This window comes from Diuraphis noxia, unplaced genomic scaffold (genome assembly GCF_037042655.1).
Source record: "Diuraphis noxia isolate RWA-SAM2 unplaced genomic scaffold, SU_Dnox_SAM2 contig0005, whole genome shotgun sequence".
NCBI classification, from domain to species: domain Eukaryota; kingdom Metazoa; phylum Arthropoda; class Insecta; order Hemiptera; family Aphididae; genus Diuraphis; species Diuraphis noxia.
Window position 1 is genome coordinate 17,565,986 of NW_028301715.1, and position 27,583 is coordinate 17,593,568.

General features: G+C 30.8%; 2 protein-coding genes and 1 long non-coding RNA gene across 3 annotated transcripts in view; 2 read left to right on the forward strand and 1 right to left on the reverse strand.

Moving 5' to 3' along the window:
* The first annotated feature begins 78 nt into the window (after positions 1 to 78).
* On the forward strand, positions 79 to 2,463 carry LOC149054998 (uncharacterized). The gene is made up of 2 exons (XM_089228663.1): positions 79 to 2,205; positions 2,264 to 2,463. Exons 1-2 carry the CDS (start codon positions 1,600 to 1,602, stop codon positions 2,363 to 2,365), a joined length of 708 nt encoding a protein of 235 aa, XP_089084789.1. The 5' UTR covers positions 79 to 1,599; the 3' UTR covers positions 2,366 to 2,463.
* A 242-nt stretch (positions 2,464 to 2,705) lies between these two features.
* LOC107171597 (uncharacterized) lies at positions 2,706 to 3,791 on the reverse strand. The gene has a single exon (XM_015521846.2). It carries the CDS (start codon positions 3,789 to 3,791, stop codon positions 2,706 to 2,708), a length of 1,086 nt encoding a protein of 361 aa, XP_015377332.2.
* Positions 3,792 to 6,870: 3,079 nt separating this feature from the next.
* The window catches only part of LOC107171598 (uncharacterized), a 32,646-nt gene continuing 11,933 nt past the window's right edge, over positions 6,871 to 27,583 (forward strand). Inside the window, exons 1-3 of the long non-coding RNA XR_016191931.1 lie at positions 6,871 to 7,006; positions 15,208 to 15,219; positions 15,519 to 15,548. This is a non-coding gene — a long non-coding RNA (uncharacterized LOC107171598). The remainder of the gene's footprint in view (positions 7,007 to 15,207; positions 15,220 to 15,518; positions 15,549 to 27,583) is intronic.

The following is a 27,583-nucleotide window of genomic DNA, read 5'->3' on the forward strand; positions in this document are numbered from 1 at the left end:
TGGACTAATTTATCGGAAAATATTTTATAACATATTATTATATATTAATACTAGCTGACCCCCGTGCACATCGTTTCCTATTCAAAAAACCAACTCTATATGATTCAAAATTTGTATGTAATAAATCGTTTAATACCAGACTTTCAATAACGCGAAATAATTAATTCATAATTAAATAATTCACAACCTGAGATTTAAAACAAATAGCAACCTTATGTTATGGTTTTTACACACAACACAAAATAAAACGTACGCACCAATAGAATATTTAAATAATTAATGTATTTTTATATAATTGGTAGTAAAAATTTTAAGTATAGCTACAAATTGTTAATCGAACACTGGTTATACCTACTACGACTGCCTGACTCCCCTGTGTGTTGTCTAAACGGTGCCCCGTGTCACATCAAAAACCCTTATTCAGCGGTTCCCACGGTAGCAGCGTCGTACGACATACACTCTCTGAATTGTGATTGTAATCAAATACTTCTATATATGTATTAAAATATATAGATATATCAAAATCAAATATGTAATAGTCAGGGGTTCTTAACACTTACAATATAAATATATTTTTTGGTGGAAAGATGGTGAATCTATTGTATTTTTTAGTATGATGGCCATCCTCTTACGCCTGAACTTTATTGGACTAACACTAAATTTATGCCAAAAACCTGCTCCACAATTTACTCTTAGTTTAAAAAAAAAATCAAGAAGATCTGATAAGTAGTTCCAGAGTTGACCCCGCGTAGCGAGCAGCGAATTTACCTATATTTACCTATAAATCCATGATAATAATATAATAATAATAGTGATAGACTGATTGAGCACAACGGCGTAATGCCAATTATATTAATAAAAATAATAATTCATGTAACATTATATAAATCACTACTCATATGAATATTCATTAAAGTAGGTTAAGCAGGAATTGTGTGTTTTGCGTAAACGGGTATCGCACTATCAAATAAATGTGCAAGGGATATCCGGTTGTGTGGCGCGTGTAGCCATACGCGCTCGCTTTATGATCATGAATATGAGTTATATGGGGATATTAACTGTGATTAGGGATTCTCTCTGCGAGAGGAGCTCGTCGACGACACGATTGTCAGACGTACAACAAGATGACTAGCGACTGGACGACTAGAAGACCACACCACACTCAGTCACATCTTGCCCATCCTCAATTAATTATTTTGACTTGGACGAAATTCTATCCAAAATTATTATTTGGACTTAGTCGAATTTCATTAATTAACTGTATGGACTTAAAATAAATTCATACTATTACAATAAATCATCAAGAGTTGTATACCTTCCATCTAACTAAATTGATCTTCCGATTGGGGATCGTTACACCTGTCAATCATATTATTATTATTTAGCTAAAGTATACTTTTTATTTTTTACTGGGCAGATGGCTCCATTGTAATTTCTTCACCACCACTTCATATTCCACTAAACCGCAACTTTCTCATTTTTTCGTTCATGTAAACATTCAGTCACAGTTTTGATTCAACTTTATCATGGTCGCAACCAGGTCTTCAAGTCGTAACCCGCTCTTCAAGTAGTGACAATTTGTGCGTTTAATCCATCATAATGGCTAGTCAACTTATCGACTGTTTGACTTTTTTCGTGTATGAAAATATTTTTATAAATATAGGTCTAGATCCGGATTTTTTGTTAAATTGTGTTGTATGTATTACAAGTAACACACAATGCGTAAAACTGAGTGTGGACTTATATGAGTCGCTGAATGTATTACTTAACAACCTAAACTTTTTACTACCTTCCCATTTACTATTGAAGGAGTTTAAATTGATTTCAATCGATGAATGCAACGGTGACAACATTCTGTCAATCAAATGTCTACAGCAAGACCAAAAGGTTCAACTGACTAAGGAAAATGTCACGAGGATCTTACAGTTAAGTGATGCCATTGAAGAAGTAATTCAGATGAAAAATATGTATACACGGTCCACTGCATTGCATCAGGCATGTAAGATTTCAATGTTTTTCGGTAAAGACATGCCATTACCTAAAGATACAGACATTAGTGATGTTGAAGATTATTTAAAGCGCATCGAGGTCAAAAAATTAAAAGAGTGTATTCCAGTCGCCGGCACATGCTTGATAGCAGACTTGAAGAGTAAAGCATTAAAACAGTTGGCAAGGGGTTGGTTATCATCATCGTCTGAAACTGAGGTAATACGAATATATTTTTACATATTATTTTATACTAAAAGAAACTTAATGGTTTTAGCCTGAAGTCGAGAGACCGAGGACAAGGGCATTCGCAGCACGTGAAAGGGCAAAGGCAAGACGTAGATTAAGTTACTCATTTTTTCCTGCCAATAATATATAAAAATATTTTAATATTTAAAAAAAACCTAGCCGTAGATTAAGATTATCCAATATTTGTATTGTAATTGGATAAAAAATTGTTTATTATATGATTTTCATATTCTGGTTAAAAAAAAAAAATAAAAAAAAAACGTGATATTTAAAAAAAAAGTATTTTTATTTACAAACTATTTACAATTTCCTTACATCACCATTAAAAGGGTTATAAGTTATAATTTGATCGTGTAAGATGAGACAATAAGCTGCAGTTTTCGCTGGAATGGCTTTGTCTGTTTCGAACTCGATGCGTAAATCAACAGTCGACGATTTTACGTTGTCGTTTTGTCATGATAAATCTACGACTATGATTGGTACGTATTGTTCAAAAATAGTTGTTGACAGTAGAGGCTCACTATATTCTCTATCACATTATGATTTTTGGAAATCTGCATATGCTTTGTATAAAATAGCGTAACGTTGTTTGTGAAATCTGAACGGAAATCTTCGTATGGATACATTTCAGAGTTTAGATGTATTTTAAGGTTTTTCAGGTAACAATGATCGAATCGTCCAGACGGATTAAATAAACTGTTTTTTCGATCTGTTTGAAATCCGATTAATGCAAATCTGAGTTTCTCGAGCAAACTACTCGATTTAACCGTCCATGAATGAGACGTGTTCTGAGGGAGAACCGGATACTCGCACAAGTTCCAATTCCTGAACGCACACGAAAGTGGTTTACGAGAGTCTAATACTTTTAGTAATTTTATTTTTTCTTTGTCGCTCACCCTGATAATCGGCATCTTCCAAATAATTTTACTTAACTCAATCACTACTTTTTTAAGTTTTTCTTTATTGTCATTCGCAGTGGTCTCCGAAACGTACAACGCATCAAAGTCCGTAGACGATCTGTTTAAAATGATTTGTTGGTTGCAGTTGAGTAGTATTTTTTTATAATCTTCACAAAATCCAAACAAGTGTTTTAGTGGGATACAGCCGGCAAACTTGTTATTAAACGATAAATGTCTATTTTCACTGGCATCCATATCCACGTTCCAAGCAGCATTTATTAGATTGTTCAATTCATTCGGCGTGTGTGAGCAAAACCCTTTAAGACTCGATGATATTCCAGGAGATTTTAATTTTTGTATTTCAACACCGTTAATTTCATACCGGATTTCGGAAAGTAAAAACGCTAGACCATTATTTGTAAAATTTATTTCGTTTGCATATGCTACAATATCTGCCGGTATATTTAATTTACCTTCAATATAGAGATAGCTCTCGCAGGAGAGAGTGTAAGCGTCCATATTTTGAATGGATATTCTAATTTCATCGTTATTGGATAAAGCTGTTGAAGAATAGGGGAGGAAAGAGTGGTACTGCATTTGAGTTATTTTGCATTCATCTTCATATCCGCCGGCCACGTCCAAATACATGTCATCCATGATTATAGAACTTTTAAAGACCGTAGAAATGATAGATTGTTCTTTGTTAGTTTCTTTACAATCGGCGTACGTCTCGACGTATTAATCTTGTTAGTAGAACTGTAGCGACTCTTGATAGCATTTCTTTTTATATAGCTGTTGAACTTAATAGCCATTTTAATGTTTAATTTGTATAGGTACGAACTGTGATTGGCTCCCCTCTTAAATTGATCAAATTATTATCTTGATCTCTTAGTACTATATTCACTTTACTTATAGACGAAGAATTAAGCCGGTAGAAAACTAGATGTTTTGGGACTTCTATGATTTTATGTCCAGGCGGCGAAGAAGGGAAAAACTCGTGTATAGTCTGGCTCGGTATACCATTACTGAATGAACCAGAAATTAGATTGCAATCTATTTTTATACAGTTAACTTTCATTATGTTGACTATCCGTTCAGATTCGTGTAGTGTCTTGGCAGAATAAACTTTATTCTCAAAACCTAATATTTTCGATATATTATTATGTTCAATAGTGAAATCAACATCGTGACTACACGTCATTGAGCATTTCAATGTGCTACCATCGGCCTTGAGTTGAAACAAAGTAACATGATTCGGTAATAGTTTTTGAATCATCGACTCCAAGTTAATTATTTCGTACGATCCCGTAGGTATAGTCACAGTCACACATTTTCTGAGTGAATCGTGTAAACCTATTGCATTGCAATCCGGTTCTACGTTTGGTATAGAATTATGCGTTTGCAGGCTTAAAAGACACAGCTGAGAGGTATTTTGTACTTCCAATGGTGGGAAAATATCACAAGACATTTCGCTGGAAATCAACTGCTATTGTAAAAATATGTTAGAAGCCTTGTATTAAATTTTGAAATCTTAGAATTAAAAAGAAAATTTTTTATGAATTTCTATCTAAGATAATTTGAACATTGCCGTAATTTTTACATATTTAGTCAAAATTTGAACTTTAAATGCTTATAAAAAAAAATCGTGCATACGAATTTTTAATATTTTTCAACTTCTATTGTTACAATGTGTTAGAAGCCTTGTATTAAATTTTCAAGCTTTTCTACCTTTCAAATAAATTTATATCGATACTTATAGAAAAAAAAACCAAAAAAGTTAAAAAATTAAAATGTCAGTAAACAGCTCAAAACAAATTTAAATATTTTGAAAATGTTATCAAATATATAAAATGCCTATATAAACATTCATTCAAAATTTCAAGTATCTGTGGTTATTTGTTTTAGAGTTACACCAAAATAAGGACATCGCTAAAAGTGAAAATCCAATGTTGTAAAAATTTAAATTTCAAATGCTCATAAAAATTTAATTGGAATTTCCGGTGGACTTTTTATTTGTGATAAAGATTGAAAAACTTTCAAGGAATCTTATATTAAATTTTAAAATCTTAGATTTAAAAAAGATATTTTTTTATGAATTTCTAGCTTAAAATAATTTGTGAATTTTCGTGATTTTTACGTATTTTGTCAAAATTCAAACTTTGAATGCTTATAAAAAAAAATTGTAACTATGAATTTATTTTATTTTTCAACTGCTATTGTAATAATATATTAATAGCAACTTTATTAACATTCGGTGAAAATTTCATGTATTAAATTCCTGATTCCAAAACATTTTGCTACCTTAAACACGGGCTTATAAATCACCTATACTCTACACAGCAATTAGTATCCAGCACAACACGAATGTGAAGTTATATTTTTTACTGCATTTATGGCTTTTAAATTTTATCATAATAGTTTCAAGTAGTTATACTAAATATATAAGGTACCTACTATACTAGTGAAACAACCGTGCTTATCAGAATAATTTTATTTGACAATTAGTTTTGACATGTTAAATACATTTTAATGTATTTTATTAATCAGTGTAATTTACACTTTACTTAAGTTCTATTATTATGTCGATTTATGTGATGATTTTTTCAAGGAAAATATGAAAAATGTTTTTAAATGTTAAATCGTTTCATTTTGCAAGAAAAATAACAACTAACAAACCACTATACAGTGTATCACTTGAGTAAATAATTCTTTTGGAAACTATAAACACCGCAGTGGTTCTTGGCATTTTACACAGATGTTTAACTATCGGTATACGAGGGCCTAGGAGCATATGGCTTAGCGAAAACCAGATTTCGACAAAAAATATAACACCAAATATTTTCAATATAATTGCACATCGAATTTCGAATTATTTAATGTCTAGTATAATATTTTTTTTTTAAATCGTTCAGAATTAAGGGCTAGTAGTTTTTGAGTTATAAGTATTTAAAGTTTATATTGGCGGAGTGGAGTGGTACGGGGTTACCCCTCAAAATGTTTGTCCACTACTCCGCTTGTCCAAACTTAAAATACTTATAACTCATAAACTGCTCGTCCAAAATTCGATTTTTTGTATCAAAATACTTAGAAAAATATTCTGCTTTGGAATATGATATTAAAACTCTAGGTTGTCATTCAAAAAAGTAAAAAACTTAAAAAATTATAAGGATAAAAAGTATTTAAAAACATAATTTTTTAATAAAAACATTGTTTTTAATAATGAGTGGTTCATTTTATTGTGACTAGTAAAATCTTGTTCTGCCTCCTTAAATTTGTTTTGTAAATATTTTCTTTTTTCGCATCTTAATAATAGTTACTCGCTTCCCGTTGTCTCATTTTTAACCTTTCTAACTTAAAATATAAAGTATTTCGTTGTACATGGTAGCTATTATATAATCAAATATCAATGTTGAAAGCATTAATGCAGAAGTAGTGTTGTTGATTTCCAAATATTATTATTATTTATTACAAAATTATTATTCATTTTAATTTTTATTATTTGGTAGATGCTTCATATCTATAACTATTGGGACGTGTAGTATAACTAGTATATATATGTTGATTTAATGTAAAATAGATATTATTTACACAAATGTTAAAAAAATTGTAAATTGAGCATTTACTAATATCAATAACATTATTTATTTTATGTAGAGAGGGTACCTATATGCATTAGGAACTGAATGCTTATAAAAGGCATGGAGAAACATTTATTATTTCATTTATTGTTCAACGTTTGAATTATTTTCTTTTTTTCATAAACTAAATAAAAATGGTTTTTTTTACACATAGTTTAATAAAGATTACAGTTCTGATTATTACAATTTGGGTTATGCCTTCTACTTCTAATAAGCATGTAGAAGCAGCAATAGGTATGGAAATATTGATTATATTAAATTATTTTATTGTCTTATATTTATCATTTATCAGCAGTAATTTGTAAATTTTTTTGAATTAATTTACAAACTCATAACAATTAATATAATGTTATTATAACCTTATACAAAATAAAAATGTATGCCAATTATTTGATTTAATTTTATAAGATTAAATTTTTAAGGTCTATTTAATGATAAACGAAATCAAAATCATTATTAAAAATTAAAAAGCTTGTAAGTGGATGTCTGGAGTTAAAAATTTAGTCAGAAATTCGGCTGCTTCTAATGTTCAGTCCGTTAATAATATAGCAAAAGAAACAATGTCTTAACAGAATCAATATCTTCCATATTATATCCTTCTTCAAATGCTAATCATTTAAAATTACTTTGTTCTACTAGATGGGTGGACTGTCATGATTCCATACTTGTTTTTGTTGATTTATTTGATGTCACTATCGACGGCCTAACAAAAGTATGTTCTTGGTTTGAAAAAGATTCTTCATCAGAAGCATATTTATTATTGTATTCTATACAACAGCCTGAATTTCTACTAGCAACATTTGTACTATCAAATGTATTTGGTATAAGCTTGCCACTAAGTAAACATCCCCAAATTAAAAAAAAAGCGGGTAAGTCGTGGATGTCGCTCTGCTGTACAGTAGGTCACTGTAATGGATGGGATTAAATTTGAATGCAATGATAGATATCATTGTATACGAAAAACGATTCTGAACGGAGATGATTTGTCAGTCTAGGATAATATATTATATTTAAATATTGTCTAAATATTGTTCTATTTTGAAACAAATATTTTATTTTTCAATTAGAACGCATTTTGCATAAGGCATGGTTAATCAATTTTTCCAAAAACATTGCATGTAGTTATCATAATTCATAATACCATATATTATCATAGATATACGAATACCTGGTTTGAGAATAAATCGTTATCATTACGCGATTTCATAAAAATTTAAAACTCAAACGCTTAAAACATGTTTCCTATAATGACCTTCAAATTTTCTCTATAGCTATTTGAAACAAAACTTATGGAAAACTTGGTGTTAAATGTTATAACCTTAGATATAAATACAAACAATATTATGAATTTTGAACTACAAAATAATTTGCAAATATTCATGGTTTTAACGAATTTTTGTCAATATTTGAAATTCAAATGCTGATAAAAATTTAATTTGAATTTCCAGTGAACATTTTTTTTATGATAAAGATTGACAAATTTGTAAGGAATCTTGTATTAAATTTTCAAATCTTAGGTATAAAAGGAAAATTTTTTAAGAATTTCTAGCTTATAATAATTTGCGAATTTTCGTGATTTTTACGTATGTTGTCAAAATTAAAATTTAAATGCTTGTAAAAAAAAAAATCTGACTATACATTTCTTATATTGTTCAACTGCTATTGTAAAACTGTTTTAGGAGCCTTGTATTACATTTTCAAATCTTAGGTATAAAAGGAAAATTTTTTATGAATTTCTAGGATAAAATAATTCACGAATTTTTGTGATTATTACGTATGTTGTCAAAATTAAAATTTGAATACATGTAAAAAAAAAATTGTAGCTATACACTTATTTTATTTTTTAACTGCTATTGTAAAAATATATTATGAGCCTTGTATTAAATTCTCAAATCTTAGAATTAAAAAGAAAAACTTTTATGAATTTCGATCTAAGATAATTTGAAAATTGCCGTAATTTTTACGTGTTAAGTCAATATTTGAACTTCAAATGCTTCAAAAAAAAAACACACACACACACATCATGGTAAAATCAATACATTCATCAGAATCTAAAACATCACTGCATGTCTGCATGGAATATCACGCGGTTCAGCAGTATTCTTAAAATATATGTGTTACAGATATTACGGACCGACCTAAAAATAACGATAATTTTTATGATAATATACCTACCTAAAAAATATTATGTGTTGGTTTTCTATTTTTAAATATTTTATTCAAGTATTCAATTGTTTTATTACTAACGAAAATAACATTTATTTTCCCGAGTCTACATGAAAATATTGTACTCACGATATTAATAATAATAATAATCTCGATATAAAACAGACAAAGTCCTGTTCGTTAAAATTTTAATAGTTATAACTTATAATAATGAATTTATTACTATAATACTGCAGGCCACCATACAAGAGTTGCGTGTTTTTTTTTTTACTTCTATAATTTATTAATACGCTATGCTAATTAATTATGTAATCACTTATGAATCATTGTGTTTAAGAAGACAAGAGATAAATTGGACTACGTTAAGAGGTATGCGTATAATGTTCCTGTACGCGTATATTTGAAATAAATAAAAAAAATAATAACTAGGTGTTGTATTATAAGGGATATAACTGATATAAGAACACACGTGTTCGATACTATTTATATAGGTAAATATAATAAACATAAATTATAAAGTAGTTTTTGTAAATAAAATTATCTCAAAAATCAAATTCCTGATTCCAAAACATTTTGCTACCTTAAACACGGGCTTATAAATCACCTATACTCTACACAGCAATTAGTATCCAGCACAACACGAATGTGAAGTTATATTTTTTACTGCATTTATGGCTTTTAAATTTTATCATAATAGTTTCAAGTAGTTATACTAAATATATAAGGTACCTACTATACTAGTGAAACAACCGTGCTTATCAGAATAATTTTATTTGACAATTAGTTTTGACATGTTAAATACATTTTAATGTATTTTATTAATCAGTGTAATTTACACTTTACTTAAGTTCTATTATTATGTCGATTTATGTGATGATTTTTTCAAGGAAAATATGAAAAATGTTTTTAAATGTTAAATCGTTTCATTTTGCAAGAAAAATAACAACTAACAAACCACTATACAGTGTATCACTTGAGTAAATAATTCTTTTGGAAACTATAAACACCGCAGTGGTTCTTGGCATTTTACACAGATGTTTAACTATCGGTATACGAGGGCCTAGGAGCATATGGCTTAGCGAAAACCAGATTTCGACAAAAAATATAACACCAAATATTTTCAATATAATTGCACATCGAATTTCGAATTATTTAATGTCTAGTATAATATTTTTTTTTTAAATCGTTCAGAATTAAGGGCTAGTAGTTTTTGAGTTATAAGTATTTAAAGTTTATATTGGCGGAGTGGAGTGGTACGGGGTTACCCCTCAAAATGTTTGTCCACTACTCCACTTGTCCAAACTTAAAATACTTATAACTCATAAACTGCTCGTCCAAAATTCGATTTTTTGTATCAAAATACTTAGAAAAATATTCTGCTTTGGAATATGATATTAAAACTCTAGGTTGTCATTCAAAAAAGTAAAAAACTTAAAAAATTATAAGGATAAAAAGTATTTAAAAACATAATTTTTTAATAAAAACATTGTTTTTAATAATGAGTGGTTCATTTTATTGTGACTAGTAAAATCTTGTTCTGCCTCCTTAAATTTGTTTTGTAAATATTTTCTTTTTTCGCATCTTAATAATAGTTACTCGCTTCCCGTTGTCTCATTTTTAACCTTTCTAACTTAAAATATAAAGTATTTCGTTGTACATGGTAGCTATTATATAATCAAATATCAATGTTGAAAGCACTAATGCATTTTGTATAAGGCATGGTTAATCAATTAGTGTAGTGTGTAGTTATCATATAGTTATCATAATTCATAATACCTTATATTATCATAGATATACATATACCTGGTTTGAGGATAAATCGTTATCATTACGCTAATTCATAAAAATTTAAAACTCAAGCGCTCAAAACATTTTTCCTATAATGACGCTTCAAATTTTCTCTATAACTATTTGAAGAAAAACTTATGGAAGACTTAGTGTTGAATTTTATAACCTTATATAAAAATACAAACAATATTATGAATCTTGAACTATAAAATAATTCGCAAATATTTATGGTTTTAACGAATTTTTGTCAATATTTGAAATTCAAATGCTTATAAAAATTTAATTTGCATTTCCGGTGGACATTTTTTTGTGATAAAGATTGAAAAACTTGTAAGGAATCTTCTATTAAATTTTTAAATCTTAGTTTAAAAAAGATATTTTTTTATTAATTTCTAGCTTAAAATAATTGGTGAATTTTTGTGTTTTTTACGTTTTTTGTCAAAATTGAAACTTTGAATGCTTATAAAAAAAATTGTAACTATGAATTTATTTTATTTTACAACTGCTATTGTAATAATATGTTAATAGCAATTTTATTATCATTCGGTGAAAATTTCATGTATCAATGGTCATTCGTTTTAAAATTTAAAGTTACATCAAAAATCAAAATCGATGTTGTCGAAAACTGATTGTACGTAAAATTTCCTGTTTTCCCGTTAATTTTTAGTTTGTTTATTCCGGTTATTTAGAAAAATATTAAGAATTTTTTACTTTCGATCCCCCGAAGTATCAACTAGATTCACTTTCTGATTTAACAAGGTACTTCAGTTAAATTAAATTTACTGAAGTTAAAAGTCAAAGCATTTTTACTGCCCCAAAACGTAATGACAAACACAAAAAAAAAATATTCATGGTTTTGACGAATTTTTGTCAATATTTGAGCTTCAAATGCTAGTAAAAAAAATCGTGCCTATGTATTCTTATAATTTTTTAATCACTATAAGGATAACCTATGACGAACTTTGTATTAAATTTTCAAGTATTTTGATAGGGGCAAAAAAATTTTATCGACACTTCAAAAAAAAATTTTCAGACAAATTTAAAATTTCAGTCGTCTATAATTATCTCAAAAAAAGTCAAAATATTTTGAAAATTATATCATGTAAAGAAAATGCCCATCTAAATAACTGATAAAATTTTCAAGTATCTACAACTTATACTTTTTGAATAATAACAAATATTTTAAATCGTTTCAGGATAAATCGTTATCGTTACGCTATTTCGCAAAAATTTAAAATTCAAACGCACTTAAAATTTTTCCTAGAATGATGCTTCGAGTTTTCTCTATAGCTACTTGAAGGAAAACTTATGGAAAACTTAGTGTTGTATTTTTAATCCTTAGTTATAAAGACAAAAATGTTTATGATTTTTCAACTTCAAAATTACTTGCAAATTTTCGTGTTTTTGACAGATTTCGAAAAATTTGAACTATAAACGCTTATAAAAAAAAATCGGGTAAATCGTGGATATCGCTCTGCTGTACAGTAGGTTACTGTAGTGGATGGGATTAAATTTGAATGCAATTATAGGTATCATTGTATACGAACAACGATAACAACTAACAAAAATATCGCGATGTCAAAAATATGATTAATATAATACTAATATATTATAATTAGGGTTCGGATTTATATGCAAAAATATGTTGCCAAAAATTGATTTTATAGAGTACAGAGTAGTACTACACAATACACAATACCTATTATACGTAAAACGAACACAGATTACAAACTGCTCGTCGCAGTGTTCATTATCGCATTTATATTTTATATTGATATTTTAAAATTAGTTACAATGATATTATGATAAGATATCTGGTATTTCAGCCGATAAAATTGCGTCCAGAAATAATCTATATATCGAATAATTTTATAATGTACAGTTTACACAAATAAATAAATTGTATTTTTATGTCAATTGATATTGGAAGTTATACGAAATTCCACGCAGGTAGTCGTTAATTGATCGATTTTCATAATCATCACATATGGCTTTAAGTCGAATTGCAGAATCTTTGTATTTTTTCTTTTTCGGAGGTTTGATGCCAGCAATATACTGTTCAATTTTTAGACGGTTTAAGCTTTCTTCTTTTTTCAGTGAATCGATAAAAATCCAAATAGATGGATGACGAGAACTTAACATTGAACTAAAACAATTATGCCAACCCTCGACTGAATTGTTAGTTCGTGGAATATCATACTTTAATAATGCATAACAATTCCATACATTTATAGAAAAGAAAGGGGCTCTTCTCGCTCTCCGGCAGGGTCTTCCGATCCATGTGTCTTCGAAATAGTTGATTAAACCTGATAGACTATCTTCATTTTCTCTATAAAACTCGGAATCCAACAGAGATTCAAATGCTGAAATGCTGAAATGGGTACTAAGTTGAGTAGTTTTTGCAATATTTTTAAGTCTTGCCATTGCTTCTTTAGCTTCAACTTTTGCAATATCGGCCACATGGTTATGTTCAGTAGTATGAACTACACTTAGTCCAGATGAATGTAATCGACCGCGACATTTCTTCCAACGCACTTCCAAATAATTTTATTTTCGTTTTCTCTTTCTTTCTTGTATAAAAAAGAATTAAAATTCAGTAATTTTCCATTTTTTTGGTTTATTATATACTCAAATGCCATAATGTACAGATTATATTATATTATAGAGTTTCTGTTACGGTTGCAGATTACACACTAATATGTATACTGAACTTTATTTTCGTTTTATTACCTATGTTACTTTAATCTAATCTAATCATACCTACGACCGAATGAAAACCGGAACTGTAAGCCACATCGGCGACTACGGCGATATATTACTACCTGCGACATTTTTGTTTTGGCGACATTTTTATCGCGGCGTTTTTGCTGCGATCTTTTTAACACGACATTTTTACCGCGACATTTTGACGCGACACCATTTTTAATCCTTAGTTATTAACGCAAAAAAATTTATGATTTTTCAACTTCAAAAATTACTTGCAAATTTTCGTGTTTCCGACAGATTTCGAAAAATTTGAACTATAAACGCTTATTAAAAAAAATTGTGAGTTATGATTTTTAATTTAATTTTTTTAGCTACAATAAGAACAACTCTTAAGGAACCTTGTATTAAATTTTCAAGTTTTTTTGGTCGTCCAACATTTTTTGACCGACACTTCAAATAACTCAAAAAAAAGTCAAAAATTTTTGAAAATAAAGCTTTATATAGATAACACTAATATTTGGTGAAAATTTCAAGTATTTGCAGTGATTAGTTTTTGAATTACAACCATATAAAAAAATCGATTTGGTCAACTTGAAAACTGTTGGAAAATGTTTACTTTTGACCTGTGTCCATGCACCAAGGATATTCACTTTTACATCGGAAACCACCCCCAAAGTTTGAAATTGAAGCATTATTTCGACTAGTTATGCTGTACACGCAACTACACAGACACACACAAAAAAAAAAAACACATTATTGTCAAATCAATACATTCATCACTTCGTTCAGAATCTAAAATAATACATTTTATAAATTTTTAACAACATAAGAATTTGTAAATTTTGAATTAAATTAATTTTTTAAAGTACCTTGTATTTTCAACATTTTCCAAATGCTTTTATATAAACATATGGAGAACTTTGTATTATGTGTTCAAGTTTTTTTGCCAATGAATTAAATTTTATTCATATTTATAAAATAAAAAAATGGAAAATTTCAAATGTCTATAAATGACTTAAAACTTGTTGAAATATTTTGAAAATTTTATCAAGTATATAAATTGATAATATAAACATATCGTGTAAATTTCAATTCTCTGGAGTTATTCGTTTTTGAATAACAACAAAATAATAATATCGGTACAAGAGAAATGAGTGAATATCCAATGTTTTAATTTAAATGCACATACAAATTTAATTTGACTTTCCGGTAGACATTTTTTATTTGATAAAAGTAGACAAACTGATGAAAAACCTTGTATAGTATTTTCAAATTTTAGATTTAAAAAGATAAATTTTTATGAATTTCTAACACAAAATAAATTGCCAATTTTAGTGAATTTGACGTATCTTGTCAAAATTCGAACTTTCAATCCTTATTTTAAAAAAATTGTGACTATTTATTTTTAATTTTTTTAAGTCTCTCAAAAATTGATCTTACGTAAACATTTCCGTTTTTCCTTAATTTTTTTTTTTTGTTTTTCTCGGTAGTTTTGAAAACTACTGGGAATTTCAAAATTTGACCAGTCCAATGCAACAACTAGATTCATTTTCCAATCGGAAAAGTTACTTAAGTTTAAAATCGAAGCACTTTGTCGACGACAATTTATCGTGTACACATCATACATAAAAAAAAACACACACACATCATTGCAAAATCAATATGCCCCGCTCAGAATATAAATAATGACTAGGGCCTTAATATATACTGATTACATCAAAATTTTTAATAAATAGTCATGATGGACTAACAAAAATATATTTTTTTATTTTTAGCAAGATGTACAAGTAATCTTTTTAATTAATAATTATTATTTTATATATTATATGATATATTGATATTTTGAAAAGTTATAAAAGTAATACTCGTAGGTAGTTGATGTCATGTTTTATTGTATATCCTTTAATTATGGTTAAATAGCGGTTTGTACAAAGATATAGGTACATAATGTGTAGGTAATGAATCAATTGTAATTGTCAAGATATTTAGTGGCCCATTATTGCTTTTTTTTTTTTTTTTTTTGAGAGAGAGAGTTAAATTAATCAATATTTATTATGATACTTAATCACAATTTTAAATGTTATAGAAATGCATGTGAAGCTATGTGGATATACTAGTAAGTTAATGTTGTAATTAACAGGTAAGTGATTTTATTTATATTTGATCCTTTTTTTTAAGTATATCTGTATATCAGACATTATAATAATCTTTGCCCATTGGTATTAATGTATTGTGATCTTAAGGACAATATTTTTAAGCTATTTATTTTTACGATACATTTGTATATTTGGAAAGAACCCCAATATTCATAAATTAATTTATTATTAGAAATGAACTTAATATTTTGATTATGAGGTATTTTATGATACCAAAATAATAAATATTGCAAATGGAAGAATGTATGCTGTTTTGCAATCTTGGGTTTCCATCTAACTTATATCTCATTTGTAAATCTTGTTTATCTTTTAATTAGTATTTTGAATGTTCGTTTCTACCACGAGAGATCTTTTTTACACATAATAACAGTTCTATATTTCTAAGTACTTATAATGTTGATTGGTTTTCGAGATATAGCTTCTCAAAGTATTGGTGGTTTTTATTATTTTTCCAATAATTTTAAAGTCCAGGAGCTAGTGATAAATTCGATATCGTTGAATCTAAAGTAACAAAATAAATAATAATTAAATAAAGATTACTATTGTATTTTGAAAACTAATCTTTTATTAATTTATCGACTAAATAGACATACCGAATTATTACCCAAGAATGATAAGTGAAAAACTGAAAGTATAATATGACAACATTATTTTAATCACAATTTCACTAATAATTATCTAAAAATTAAAATGGTATCACCACAGAATTCTATCGTATTACCACTAAAGACTTAGGTTATACCTTGATAAATCCATCACTGGTTCTATAATTATAATTTTCTGCAAAAAGTAAATAATAAATATAGGTACCTAGGTGATAATCATACGCAATGATGTCACGATTGAAGAAAGTCCTATCAATTATATAATAATATTTTAACATGAATTACAATTTACAATGATAATAATATAAATATTATAAATAACAATAATACTGATTAGTGTGGAGGTTTATCGTTTACAGTATTTACACACAGACTAATTAATAAGTATACTGTTGTAACAATTATTAGTAATAGGTTAATAAATTGTATGAATTGGTTTAGTTTACTTTTGTCGTTATTACACGTATGAGCAGTGGCGTGGCGATTGGGGTAATCGAGAGGCGGCCGCCTCTCAGTTTTTTTTGGTGGTTGACCAGTGTGGTTGGATGGGAAATAATTTGAATTCATAATAACGAATTTAGGAAAATAACACATAAAATTATATTTTAATATTGTCTAATATTGATATAAACGAAAGCTAGTATCCAGTAGGCAGTGGTTACTAACCATTAGTTGGTAATAATACCTGTCTAATAAGTACAATTGCCTGTTAAAAGTAATCACCCCCCCCCCAACTCTATTTCCAATTGAGAGACAAAATTATGGTTGATGGGTGGGTGGGTGGGTTATCGCAAAATATACTTGCCTCTGAAAATATTCGAGTTCACCACGCCACTGCGTATGAGTATCGTCTTTTCTTGGTAGTTTTCGTTATATAATGTCACAAAAACGCCAAAGAGAAGTATTTACTTCTTTCTTTAAGAAAAAAAAGTTGATGGAAATAGTACTCCTACAAGTGAAAATCTTTTGAATGAAACTGCTTCACAACAAAAACAAGCTGTTTACACTAATTTGTCAGAAATTAATGATACTAAAGAGCAGTTGAAGATGAATGTAATGTTAAAATATGAAAAGAAATAAGTCAACTTTATAATTATTTAAGTAAAACGTGGACTCCAAATAAAAATTATATTTTTTCAGTAACAAAAGATAAAAATGGTCATAGTAGAAGTTTTCGTATTGAATGGATAAATAAATACAATTGGTGGTAGTTTATAGTAATTTAAGTAAAGGAGCTTTTTGCAATGTTTGTGTACTTTTTGGGCCAAAGGTGGGCGATATTGGGAGACAAAGGCTTGGAATTTTGAAAGAAACTCCTTTAATTAAGTACAAAGATGCTTTATATGATTTTAAAAAAAACATTCTGAAAGAGAATATCATAAAACTGCAACATTACGATCATTTGAATTTATTAGATGTATCTAAGGTAAACAACAAACCATTGAAGTTCAACTTGATGACCAATTAATTAAAACAGTCGAAGAAAAAAAAATAATTCCCATACTTAAAACTATTAATTTTTATTTTAAAAAATTGATTACTATTGACGATACAGCAAATGTTCATGAAATTCAAGCAATTAAGAATCAAAATATTGGAATATTTAAACAATTGTTATTATTTAGAATAGACGATGGTGAAGAAAATCTTCGTAAACATTTTGAATCGGCGTATAAAAACGTGACATTTGTCAGTAAAACTGTTCAAAATGAATTGATAAATATATGTGGTTCAATCATAACAGACAAATTTATAAAGGAGGTGAAGGACAGTGTAAAATTCTTAATTTACAACCAAAAGCGTCACATTGTGTATCTAATCGGTTAAATTTAACATTATTGTAAAAGCTTACAATGTACTACCCATAAAAAATTATTTTCGACCGTTAAAGAAATATGTAGTTTTATTTGTGATTCCCCGAAAAGAGTTGATTTGTTTATAAAATTAATCACTGAACATTTACCGACATCAAAATCTGTTCTTTTAATAAAACTATGCGAAACGTGACGTGATTTTCGGATATGCTTTTTCCTATTGTAATATTTTTGGAAAATATAATAGGTACTACAGATGGAACTATACTTTCAAAATGCAATGGACTTCTTCAATTAGTATTAAATTTTGAATTTATTTTGTCTTTGGAAGTAGCGGTCGAAATAATGTCAATAACTTTGCCAATATCACGTTATATAGCTACAAAATACAGATTTAGATTAAACAAAGTGTATTGAAATGATAAATATTGTATTGGTTGCTCTTAAAAGTAACAAATTACAAAAAAGTGGGTAAGTGGATGTATATTAGGTGGTGGGGTGGACCTCTGACTAGGGTAGGTTAGATTTGAATGCAATGATAGGTATCATTGTATACGAACAACGATTCTGAACGGAGATTATTTGTCAGTCTAGGATATATTATATTTAAATATTGTCATATACCTATTCTATTTTGAAACAAATATTTTATTTTTCAATTAGGACGCATTTTGCATAAGGCATGGTTAATCAATTTTTCCAAAAACATTGCATGTAGTTATCATAATTCATAATACCTTATATTATCATAGATATACATATACCTAGTTTGAGGATAAATCGTTATCGTTACGCGATTTCATAAAAAAAATTTAAAACTCAAACGCTCAAAACATTTTTCTTATAATGACGCTTCGAATTTTTTTTATAGCTATTTGAAGAAAAACTTATGGAAAACTTAGTGTTGAATTTTATAACCTTATATATAAATACAAACATTTTTATGAATTTTGAACTATAAAATAATTTGCAAATATTCATGGTTTTAACGAATTTTTGTCAATATTTGAACTTCAAATGCTAATAAAAAAAAAAAATTCAGTTCGCGTGTTCAGCTCAACGGAGACGGTCGCACATAGCAAAGTCCATCTGCACAACGATAACGTCTCTATCGGCACAAATCGAATATAAGCAAACAAAATAAGGTAAGTGAACTTAAAATAATGTAAACCACACCAAACCTACAATGAGCGTTAATACTAAATCGCCCATAAAAATGGGCCAAAACAACTTCTTTGCCACTAAAGCACCTAATAATCTACATCTCAACAACAAAACAATCAAAACACCTAATAATAACCTAAAGATCACATCTAAAACCTCAAATGCCAAAACCAACTCAACTCCACAGCTCAACAATAATCCAGACCAATCCACACCAAAACAAACACCTTCAAACTTAATAACCAATGAAAACCAAATTTCATTCGTCAATGCGGCAGCTAAAACTCGAAACCCAAAAAAAGAACAAGCGATAATAATCGAAATAACTGATGACATTCAACGGGATCCGGACATCCGGCCGAATCCAAACGGCCGACGGCTATATAGGCCGACAGTCAGATAGCTGAAACTATTTTAGCCGACAAGGTCAAAAGGCCGACACTACGAAAAGCCGACACTAAAATAAATTAAGTATACATTTATAAGCTATACATTTTCAATTCGATAACGTAGTGTTGTCTTTTGTTGTAATAATGTTATCGATAACTTATCGAAATTTAACGATACCTAATACCTATAGCCTGTAATCTACAGTGGGTATTGCTATTGCATGTTCATAAATACTGTTTCAGTTGATTCGTAACCACGCCGCGTCTTTGCATTCATTTTTGTGTCGTTGTTTAATTTAATTTATGTATTTGCATTAAATAATTATGGAATATAAAATTGAAATTTTTGGTACAAAATTATTAATTGACAATTTTATCATGATTAAAAACAAAAACCGTAACAATAAATATTATTGGGAATGTGAAAAGAGGAAACATACTAAACGGCATAATAGTAATAATGAATATTGTAATGCAAGAGCAGTAACAATTCTTGTTGATGGTAATCATATTGTTAAAGATAATTCTTTTTTAAATCACAACCATGGGCCTGACCCATGCCGATTGTTGGTAAAGAAAAACATAAAATATATTGTTTCAAAAGCTCTGTCTTCGAGAGATAAACCTTCGCAAATAATACAGGAAGCAACGAGTCGCATCCCCGTCAATTCTCAGCCATACATGCCATCAGTTGAAGCAACGCGAAAAATTATTTCACGGTGTAGAAAACATCAGAAACCACCAGAACCAACAAGTCTTTCACAAATAGATATTCCTCTTAACTTATGTAAGTCTTTTAATGGTCAAACATTTTTACTAAAAGAAAGTACTATTGAGAGTCACAAAATATATATTTTTTCTACTAAAGATGAAATATCAAAACTTGTCAATGCCAATTATTGGGTTATGAATGGTACATTTAAAACTGTGCCAAGTATATTTTTACAAATGTACACTATACATGCACCTGTTGGTGGAAATAATTCTAGAATTTTGCCATTAGTATATGTTTTAATGACCAGTAAACAACAATGTTGTTACGAACGTTTATTCGAAGACCTAATATCAATTTGTGATGATTTCGGTTTCGATGTTTCACCAAAATGTATTATAACAGATTTCGAAAAAGCTGCAATTAATGCTGCATTTAAAGTATTTCCAGAATGCCAACAAAAAGGGTGTTTTTTTCATTTAGGCCAAAATATTTGGCGAAAAATCCAGTCTAGTGGATTGGCTACTAAATATGGAGAAAATGAAGAATTTAGTTTACAACTTCGATGTATGTGGTCACTTGCATTTTTACACCCATCAGATATACCTAATGCTTTTGATCAATTGAAAGATTCATTACCCTATGACATTCAAAATTACTTTGAAGAAAATTACGTGCATGGAAAAGTACGAAGGAAATTTAGAAATGGAATAGTATCTCGATATGAGCCATTGTTTCCACCATCATTTTGGTCAATACATTTCAATCATGAAAACAATATTCCAAGGACACAAAACAAAGTCGAAGCATGGCACAAAAGATGGAAAGTATTAGTAGGAGCTGATCACGTTGGGGTGTATCGTATAATTGAGGAAATGAGAAAAGAGCAACAACACGTTGTGGGTAATTATTAACAATACACTAAATTTTATTTTTAAGAATAAGTATCACCTATATATATATATATCTGTGTGTGTGCATAATTTACCTATCTCAACATAAAATTACTTAATCGGCCATTTAATATGTCGGCCTATAAATTTGTCGGCCATTTAGTATGTCGGCCTATTGCGTGTCAGCCAAATGTCTGTCGACCAAATGTCTGTCGGCCGATTGTACCACACCCCATTCAACACCATGAATATATATATGCAATAACAGAAATAACCAAACCGGAAGATATATTATGTAATATATTATTATCATGTCACGCATATTTAAAGATAGATTCTGCATATTCCTATCATCGGTAGAACTGGTAGACAGCGTAGTTAATCACCCAACACCAATAATAATTAACGAAAAACCAATTAAAATAAGAAAATACTTTAACCCCGATAAAAGAATAATTATATCAAACGTATGCTCAACAATACCAAATGAAACAATTCTAAGCAAACTTAGCAACATTGGTATAAACCCTACCAGCCAAATAATTCATCTCAGAGCCGGCGTCAAAAAAGAAGGTTTTGGACACATCTTTAGTTTCCGAAGACAAATGTTCGTATCCACAGAAACCATCATAAATCTCCCTAATTCTTTACTTATTAATCACGAAGGAACTAATCACAGAATTTTTTTTTCGGATGATTCACTAACTTGCTTCATATGTAAAAAAAAATGTTCACACTTCCTCCAGCTGCAATGAATCCACAGAAGCAACCATAAAAAATCAGAATAATTTTGGAAAAATAAACGATACTTTCACCATACAACATCAACACACAATAACAACAATCCAAACAAGCAACATACAAAAAGAACACCCTGTAGAAAACCCAATTATAACTACTGTAACAAATAACACCGATAACGAGGATATCGACCTCGTATTATTCATGGACAACAAAAGACCCGCGCCCTCCTCACCAACAATATCCCGAAACTTTGAGGAAGACTCAACAATCGATAATGTACAAAACACGATTGCCACCAAAATCCATAAAGACCTCACCGTAAAAAAAGCCAAAATATCACGAATCAATCCGCAAGCAACCACCGAGTTAAACGCAATATTAGAACCAGCAAAACAAATTTTTATCGACAACGCTACCAATATATCAATCGGTTTTAAGCAATTCAAAGCTTTAATAGAAAACGCTCAGACCTGCAATGATAAAAAAGAACTATGTGATAACTATAATATCGAACCCAATCAACTAATTAAAATTATTGAACTCATATACCCAGTTATCAACAACAGATCGATTAAAAACCACTTAACACGATTGTCAAATGCACTTTTTGAATTATAGATACCTATATATGAAGATAATGACTAATTAGAACATCAACAATAATAAACACACGCAATCAAGATAATATATATCCATTCAATTCATTAATGACATCTCAAAACTTTAATTTAATACAATGGAATCTCAATGGATTCTATAAAAAATACAACGAATTACAATTATCCAAAAACACAATCCAAAAATATTATGCCTACAAGAAACAAATTTTAAAGATAATACAATAGGAAACATTCCAGCATATACGGGATACTATAATAATCGTACAAATACACGCCACGCAAGCGGTGGTATAGCCATCTACATCTCCGACATTTTCTTCAGTACACAAATAAACCTAATAAGTTATTAATAAGTTATTAGTAATAACCAATTTAGAAGCAATTGCGATAATAATTCACGGTAAAGAAATAGTTACTGTATGCAATGTACATATACCTAATCAAACAAATTTTAATGATAATGACCTTAACCAATTAATTAGTCAACTACCTTCGCCGTACATTATCACGGGCGATTTTAACAGTCACAATGAAATATGGGGCTCATTAACAACGGACAAACGCGGCAAAGCAATAGAAAGATTATTAAAAAACGATAATTTAACCCTTTTAAATACAGGAAGTAACACACGACTAAATCCCCACAATGGAAACTTGTCAGCAATCGATCTATCCTTTTCCAACTCAGCACTTGCCCATCGAATCTCTTAGACAGTGGACACCGAAATATACAGTAGCGATCATATCCCAACCAATCTTTATATCTATCATACCTCGGAAATGCGACACAAATGACATCCCTGACACAAGATGGAATTTAAAACATCCAAACTGGCAACTCTACTCAGACATAATTGAAAAAGAAATACAAATGAACAACTCAATAACCAATAATTCAACACCACAACAACTAATAGATTTCTTCACAAATCTTATTATAAATACAGCCACAAAAACAATCGGCAAATGTACAAATAATAACAAACCAAAAGTACCGTGGTGGAACGAGAAGATAAAAGCAGCGATTAAGCTAAACACAGAGCACATATCAAATACTTAATAAAAAAAAGCAAAATTAACTCTTGGCAAGATTTTACCCATCAAACGTCTGGAATAAAATTAAATCGTTAAAAAGCCTAAAACGTAACAACCAAATTAGCATACTCAACAATGAAATCATAATCCTTCAGCAAGAAGCAGCAAAACAAATAGGAGAATACTTCCAAAAAAATAGTAGTAATTTAAACTGTACTACCGAATTTAAAAAAAAAAACTCAATACAGAAAAGATACCGATTCAATCCGAAGTCAACCATAACAATCCACTACAAATTCAACTAAACAAAAAAATTTCAATCAACGAAATAATTCACGCCTTATCCAAATGTAAAAGTAAAAGCTCCGGCCCAGATGGAATACCTTACTCTTTTATCCACCACCTCCCCTCAAACGGAAAGCTCCTTTTATGTTGTAACGATCGAAATTATATTTGTCTCGTATATCCATGAACATACACCGTCCACCCAGATTGTCACAGATGGAGTCTCGCCAAAATATAAACGTCCCGAGTTGTCAATTTCTATTTATAATAAACCATTCAACGCCCTACTTGATTCAGGTGCTTCTATTTCAGCCATATCTGAAGAGATCTTTGCATCTATCAAACGAAGCATCCCGGAGGGACAGCAATTATCGATTTTACCCGTTACGGGAGTGACCATATCCACCGCCGTAAAAGGTCGTAGCCGGAAAGTCACTACCCAAGTTCTTATACCATTCTCTGTTCTCGGTCATACCTCTGATTGTATTTGTCTTGTTGTTCCTCATCTAGCGACCTCTATTATCCTAGGAGATGATTGGTTGACCCAAAACAAAGTGTGTTTAGATTACTCTGAACGGGTTGTATGTCTTCCCCGCTGGTCAATTAATATACCATTTTCACATTCACATGATGAAGCCATTAACCGTTTAGATACTCTATTTACATTATCCATCTCACCACAAGATTATGCGAAATCGATACCTGAGCATTGTATAGCTAGTGTGGAAATGATTTCGCGGCAACTCCAAACGCCCACAAACCACAACGTAATCTGTAGTGTACGGGTAGACGACGATCTAGAACCTTTTGGCAATATAACTGAACACCTTTTATCGGTCCCTAATCTATCGTCTCACCAATTTGATCAAGTTGTTGATCTATTTCGTGATCATCACCACATTTTTCGCACTCGTCCCGGATTAAATTTGTTATACACCTGTCGTTTCAATGTCAGTGAGGATATTCCTTTCAAGATCCGCCCATATCCAGTACCGTTTGCCCGCCGTCCTGCAGTTGAAAAGGAATTGGCTCATATGTTAGAGTGGGGGGTCATCGAAAGATGTTCCTCGCCTTATAGTAACCCAATTATATGTGTTGGTAAAGCAGATGGTTCTGTTCGACTATGTTTAGACGCCAGACGGGTGAATAAGATAATACAACCTATGCGTGATTCATCGCCCCCTCTTGACGAACTACTCGCCCGTTTTGGAGGAAAAGCAATTTTTTCTAGTATCGATTTTACGGCCGGATATTGGCAAGTTGCTCTACACCGTGACGTTAGGAAGTATACCGCGTTCGTGTACGACGGCCGAACATACCAATTTTGTGTCGTACCATTTGGTTTGAACATATCCAATACCGCATTCCAACAGGCCCTAGAGTCAGTTCTCTCCAATCCGGTTGAAAACCACAACGAAGAGGGATTGGGAGATCTTCATATTTACGTCGACGATGTATTGGTGTCATCAAAGACATTTGACGAACACATGCGTCGCCTCCGTCTTTTATTTGAGAAAATAGCTGTCTCAGGTATGTCTTTAAAATTTAGCAAGTGCAAATTTCTTCGTGATAAAATTAAATTTCTTGGCCATATTATCACGCCGTCAGGCATGTCAATGGACCCATCAAAACTGTCGGCGATTCATGATTTTCCAGTTCCTCGACACAAAAAAGACCTTCAGTCGTTTATAGGTTTTTGTAACTTTTATAGGAAGTTTACCGACCACCATGCTTCTTTGATCGGTCCATTAATTGCGTTACTCAAGAAGGGAGTTCCGTGGCGATTCAACGAGGTAGATCTGGCGAATTTTAATTCCGTTAAATCTGCATTTACTGAACGTTTCCTTGCCCATCCTGATTTCAAGTCAGAATTCTATTTACAAACCGATGCCAGTCGACTTGGTCTTGGGGTGGAATTATTTCAAGTTGATTCATTAAACGAGCGACAAACGATCGGATTTGCTAGTCGAACCTTAAACGCCGCCGAGAAAAACTATAGTATCACTGAATTGGAACTACTGTCCATAGTATTTGCTTGTGAAAAATTCCGGGTGTTCATTCTTGGTTACCCGGTCAACGTACTGACTGACCATAAGGCTCTCACCTTTTTATTTCGTTGTCGACTCCGCAATGCGCGTCTCACCCGTTGGACCCTTGTGCTACAAGAATTCGACCTGAGAATCCAGTATATAACCGGTCCCAGCAACGTAACCGATGCGTTGTCTCGCAATCCAGTAAATCGAGATCTAATCCGTAACCAACCCGATTCTCATGATATTTTTGTAGTTACTTCTCGTAAGTTACTTTCTGAATATCAGTCTCGAATCGAATCATTTCAACATATACTATGCGAACAGCGGTTGGATTTAGGGCTTCAGAAGATAATTGACCTCCTGTTAAATCAGTCTACCGTTCTGAGTGCTATTATTGAACGATATTGTATGTATCGAGACATTTTGTTCTATCGTCGACATCCAGATTCTGATCGGTGGCTAGTATGTATACCCCTACATCGGGTTGATGAACTGATTACAAAATTCCACGTACACTTTGGGCACGTCGGTCCGAAAAAATGTATTTTAGCCATCCGGGATGTGTGTTATTTTCGAAATTTAAGTGGAAATGTGCGTAAGGTTGTGAAAAGTTGTGATACGTGTCAACGCGCAAAAGTCAGTACCGTAAGGATAGAAGGTGAAATGCAACATGTACTAGCCAATGCACCCCTCCAGCGAGTCTGTGTTGATTTGTATGGTCCATTGCCATCTGGGTGGAATCACGTAAAGTATGTTTTTGTTGTACTAGACTGCTTTTCTCGATTTGTCCGATTATTTGCGATCAAACGATCTACTGCAGTTATAGTAACAAATCGTATGATCACCGACTATATAGAAGTCCATGGTACTCCTCAAACCGTTGTATCAGACCACGGAGTCCAGTTTGTTAGCCATGTGTGGCAAACCCGTCTTTCTGCCCTTGGTGTATCGGTTACGACTACTAGCGTATATCATCCTCAAAGCAACCCAGCCGAAAGGGTTATGCGCGAGCTAGGTAGATTATTTCGTACGTATTGTCATCAATCCCATACTGAGTGGCCTCGATACGTCCGGTATATTGAATGGGTGTTAAACAACACCGCTCACGAGTCGACGGGTTTTACTCCCAGTGAGCTATTTTTAAAGACAGACAGGTACAGTCCCATATACGAAGCTGTTGAATGTCCCCCGAGGCGTAGTGATGACGCTATGGTTAAGCTTACCATGGCTGCCGAAGTTCAACGCACAAGGGCTGAGGAACGCCGGATTCGTCATGACCGCCATGGAAAAGCCGTTAAATTCCTAGTAGGGGAAGAAGTTCTTGTCCGTACACATCGATCCTCTTCCGCCGTTGACCACCAGATAAAGAAATTTTTTATGTTATATGAAGGACCGTATAAAGTCGTTGAAATTAGAAGCTGTAATGCATATGTCGTGGCTGATCCTGTGACGAATGAAATTCGTGGAACTTATAATGTTATTTTCCTTAGGAAGTATATCCATCCTATTACAGTTCAATCAAAACATCGTGATACCGGACTAGGTCCGAATCTGAGTTGATGATCCATGTATATACACAATTTCTCCCTTACTTTCTTTATGTAGAAGCGATCCAGACATGTCCGAAACACTTCTACAGGGGGGTTTCTGTAACGATCGAAATTATATTTGTCATTTATTAATTATTATGAACCATGATGC

What these genes read in the sequence shown, in the direction of transcription:
- LOC107171597 (XM_015521846.2), bottom strand. Translation starts at nt 3,791, where the DNA reads ATGGATGACATGTATTTGGACGTGGCCGGCGGATATGAAGATGAATGC.
- LOC149054998 (XM_089228663.1), top strand. Translation starts at nt 1,600, where the DNA reads ATGGCTAGTCAACTTATCGACTGTTTGACTTTTTTCGTGTATGAAAAT. An exon ending in CATCATCGTCTGAAACTGAG is followed by an intron (nt 2,206 to 2,263) that starts GTAATACGAATA and finishes TAATGGTTTTAG; the next exon opens with CCTGAAGTCGAGAGACCGAG.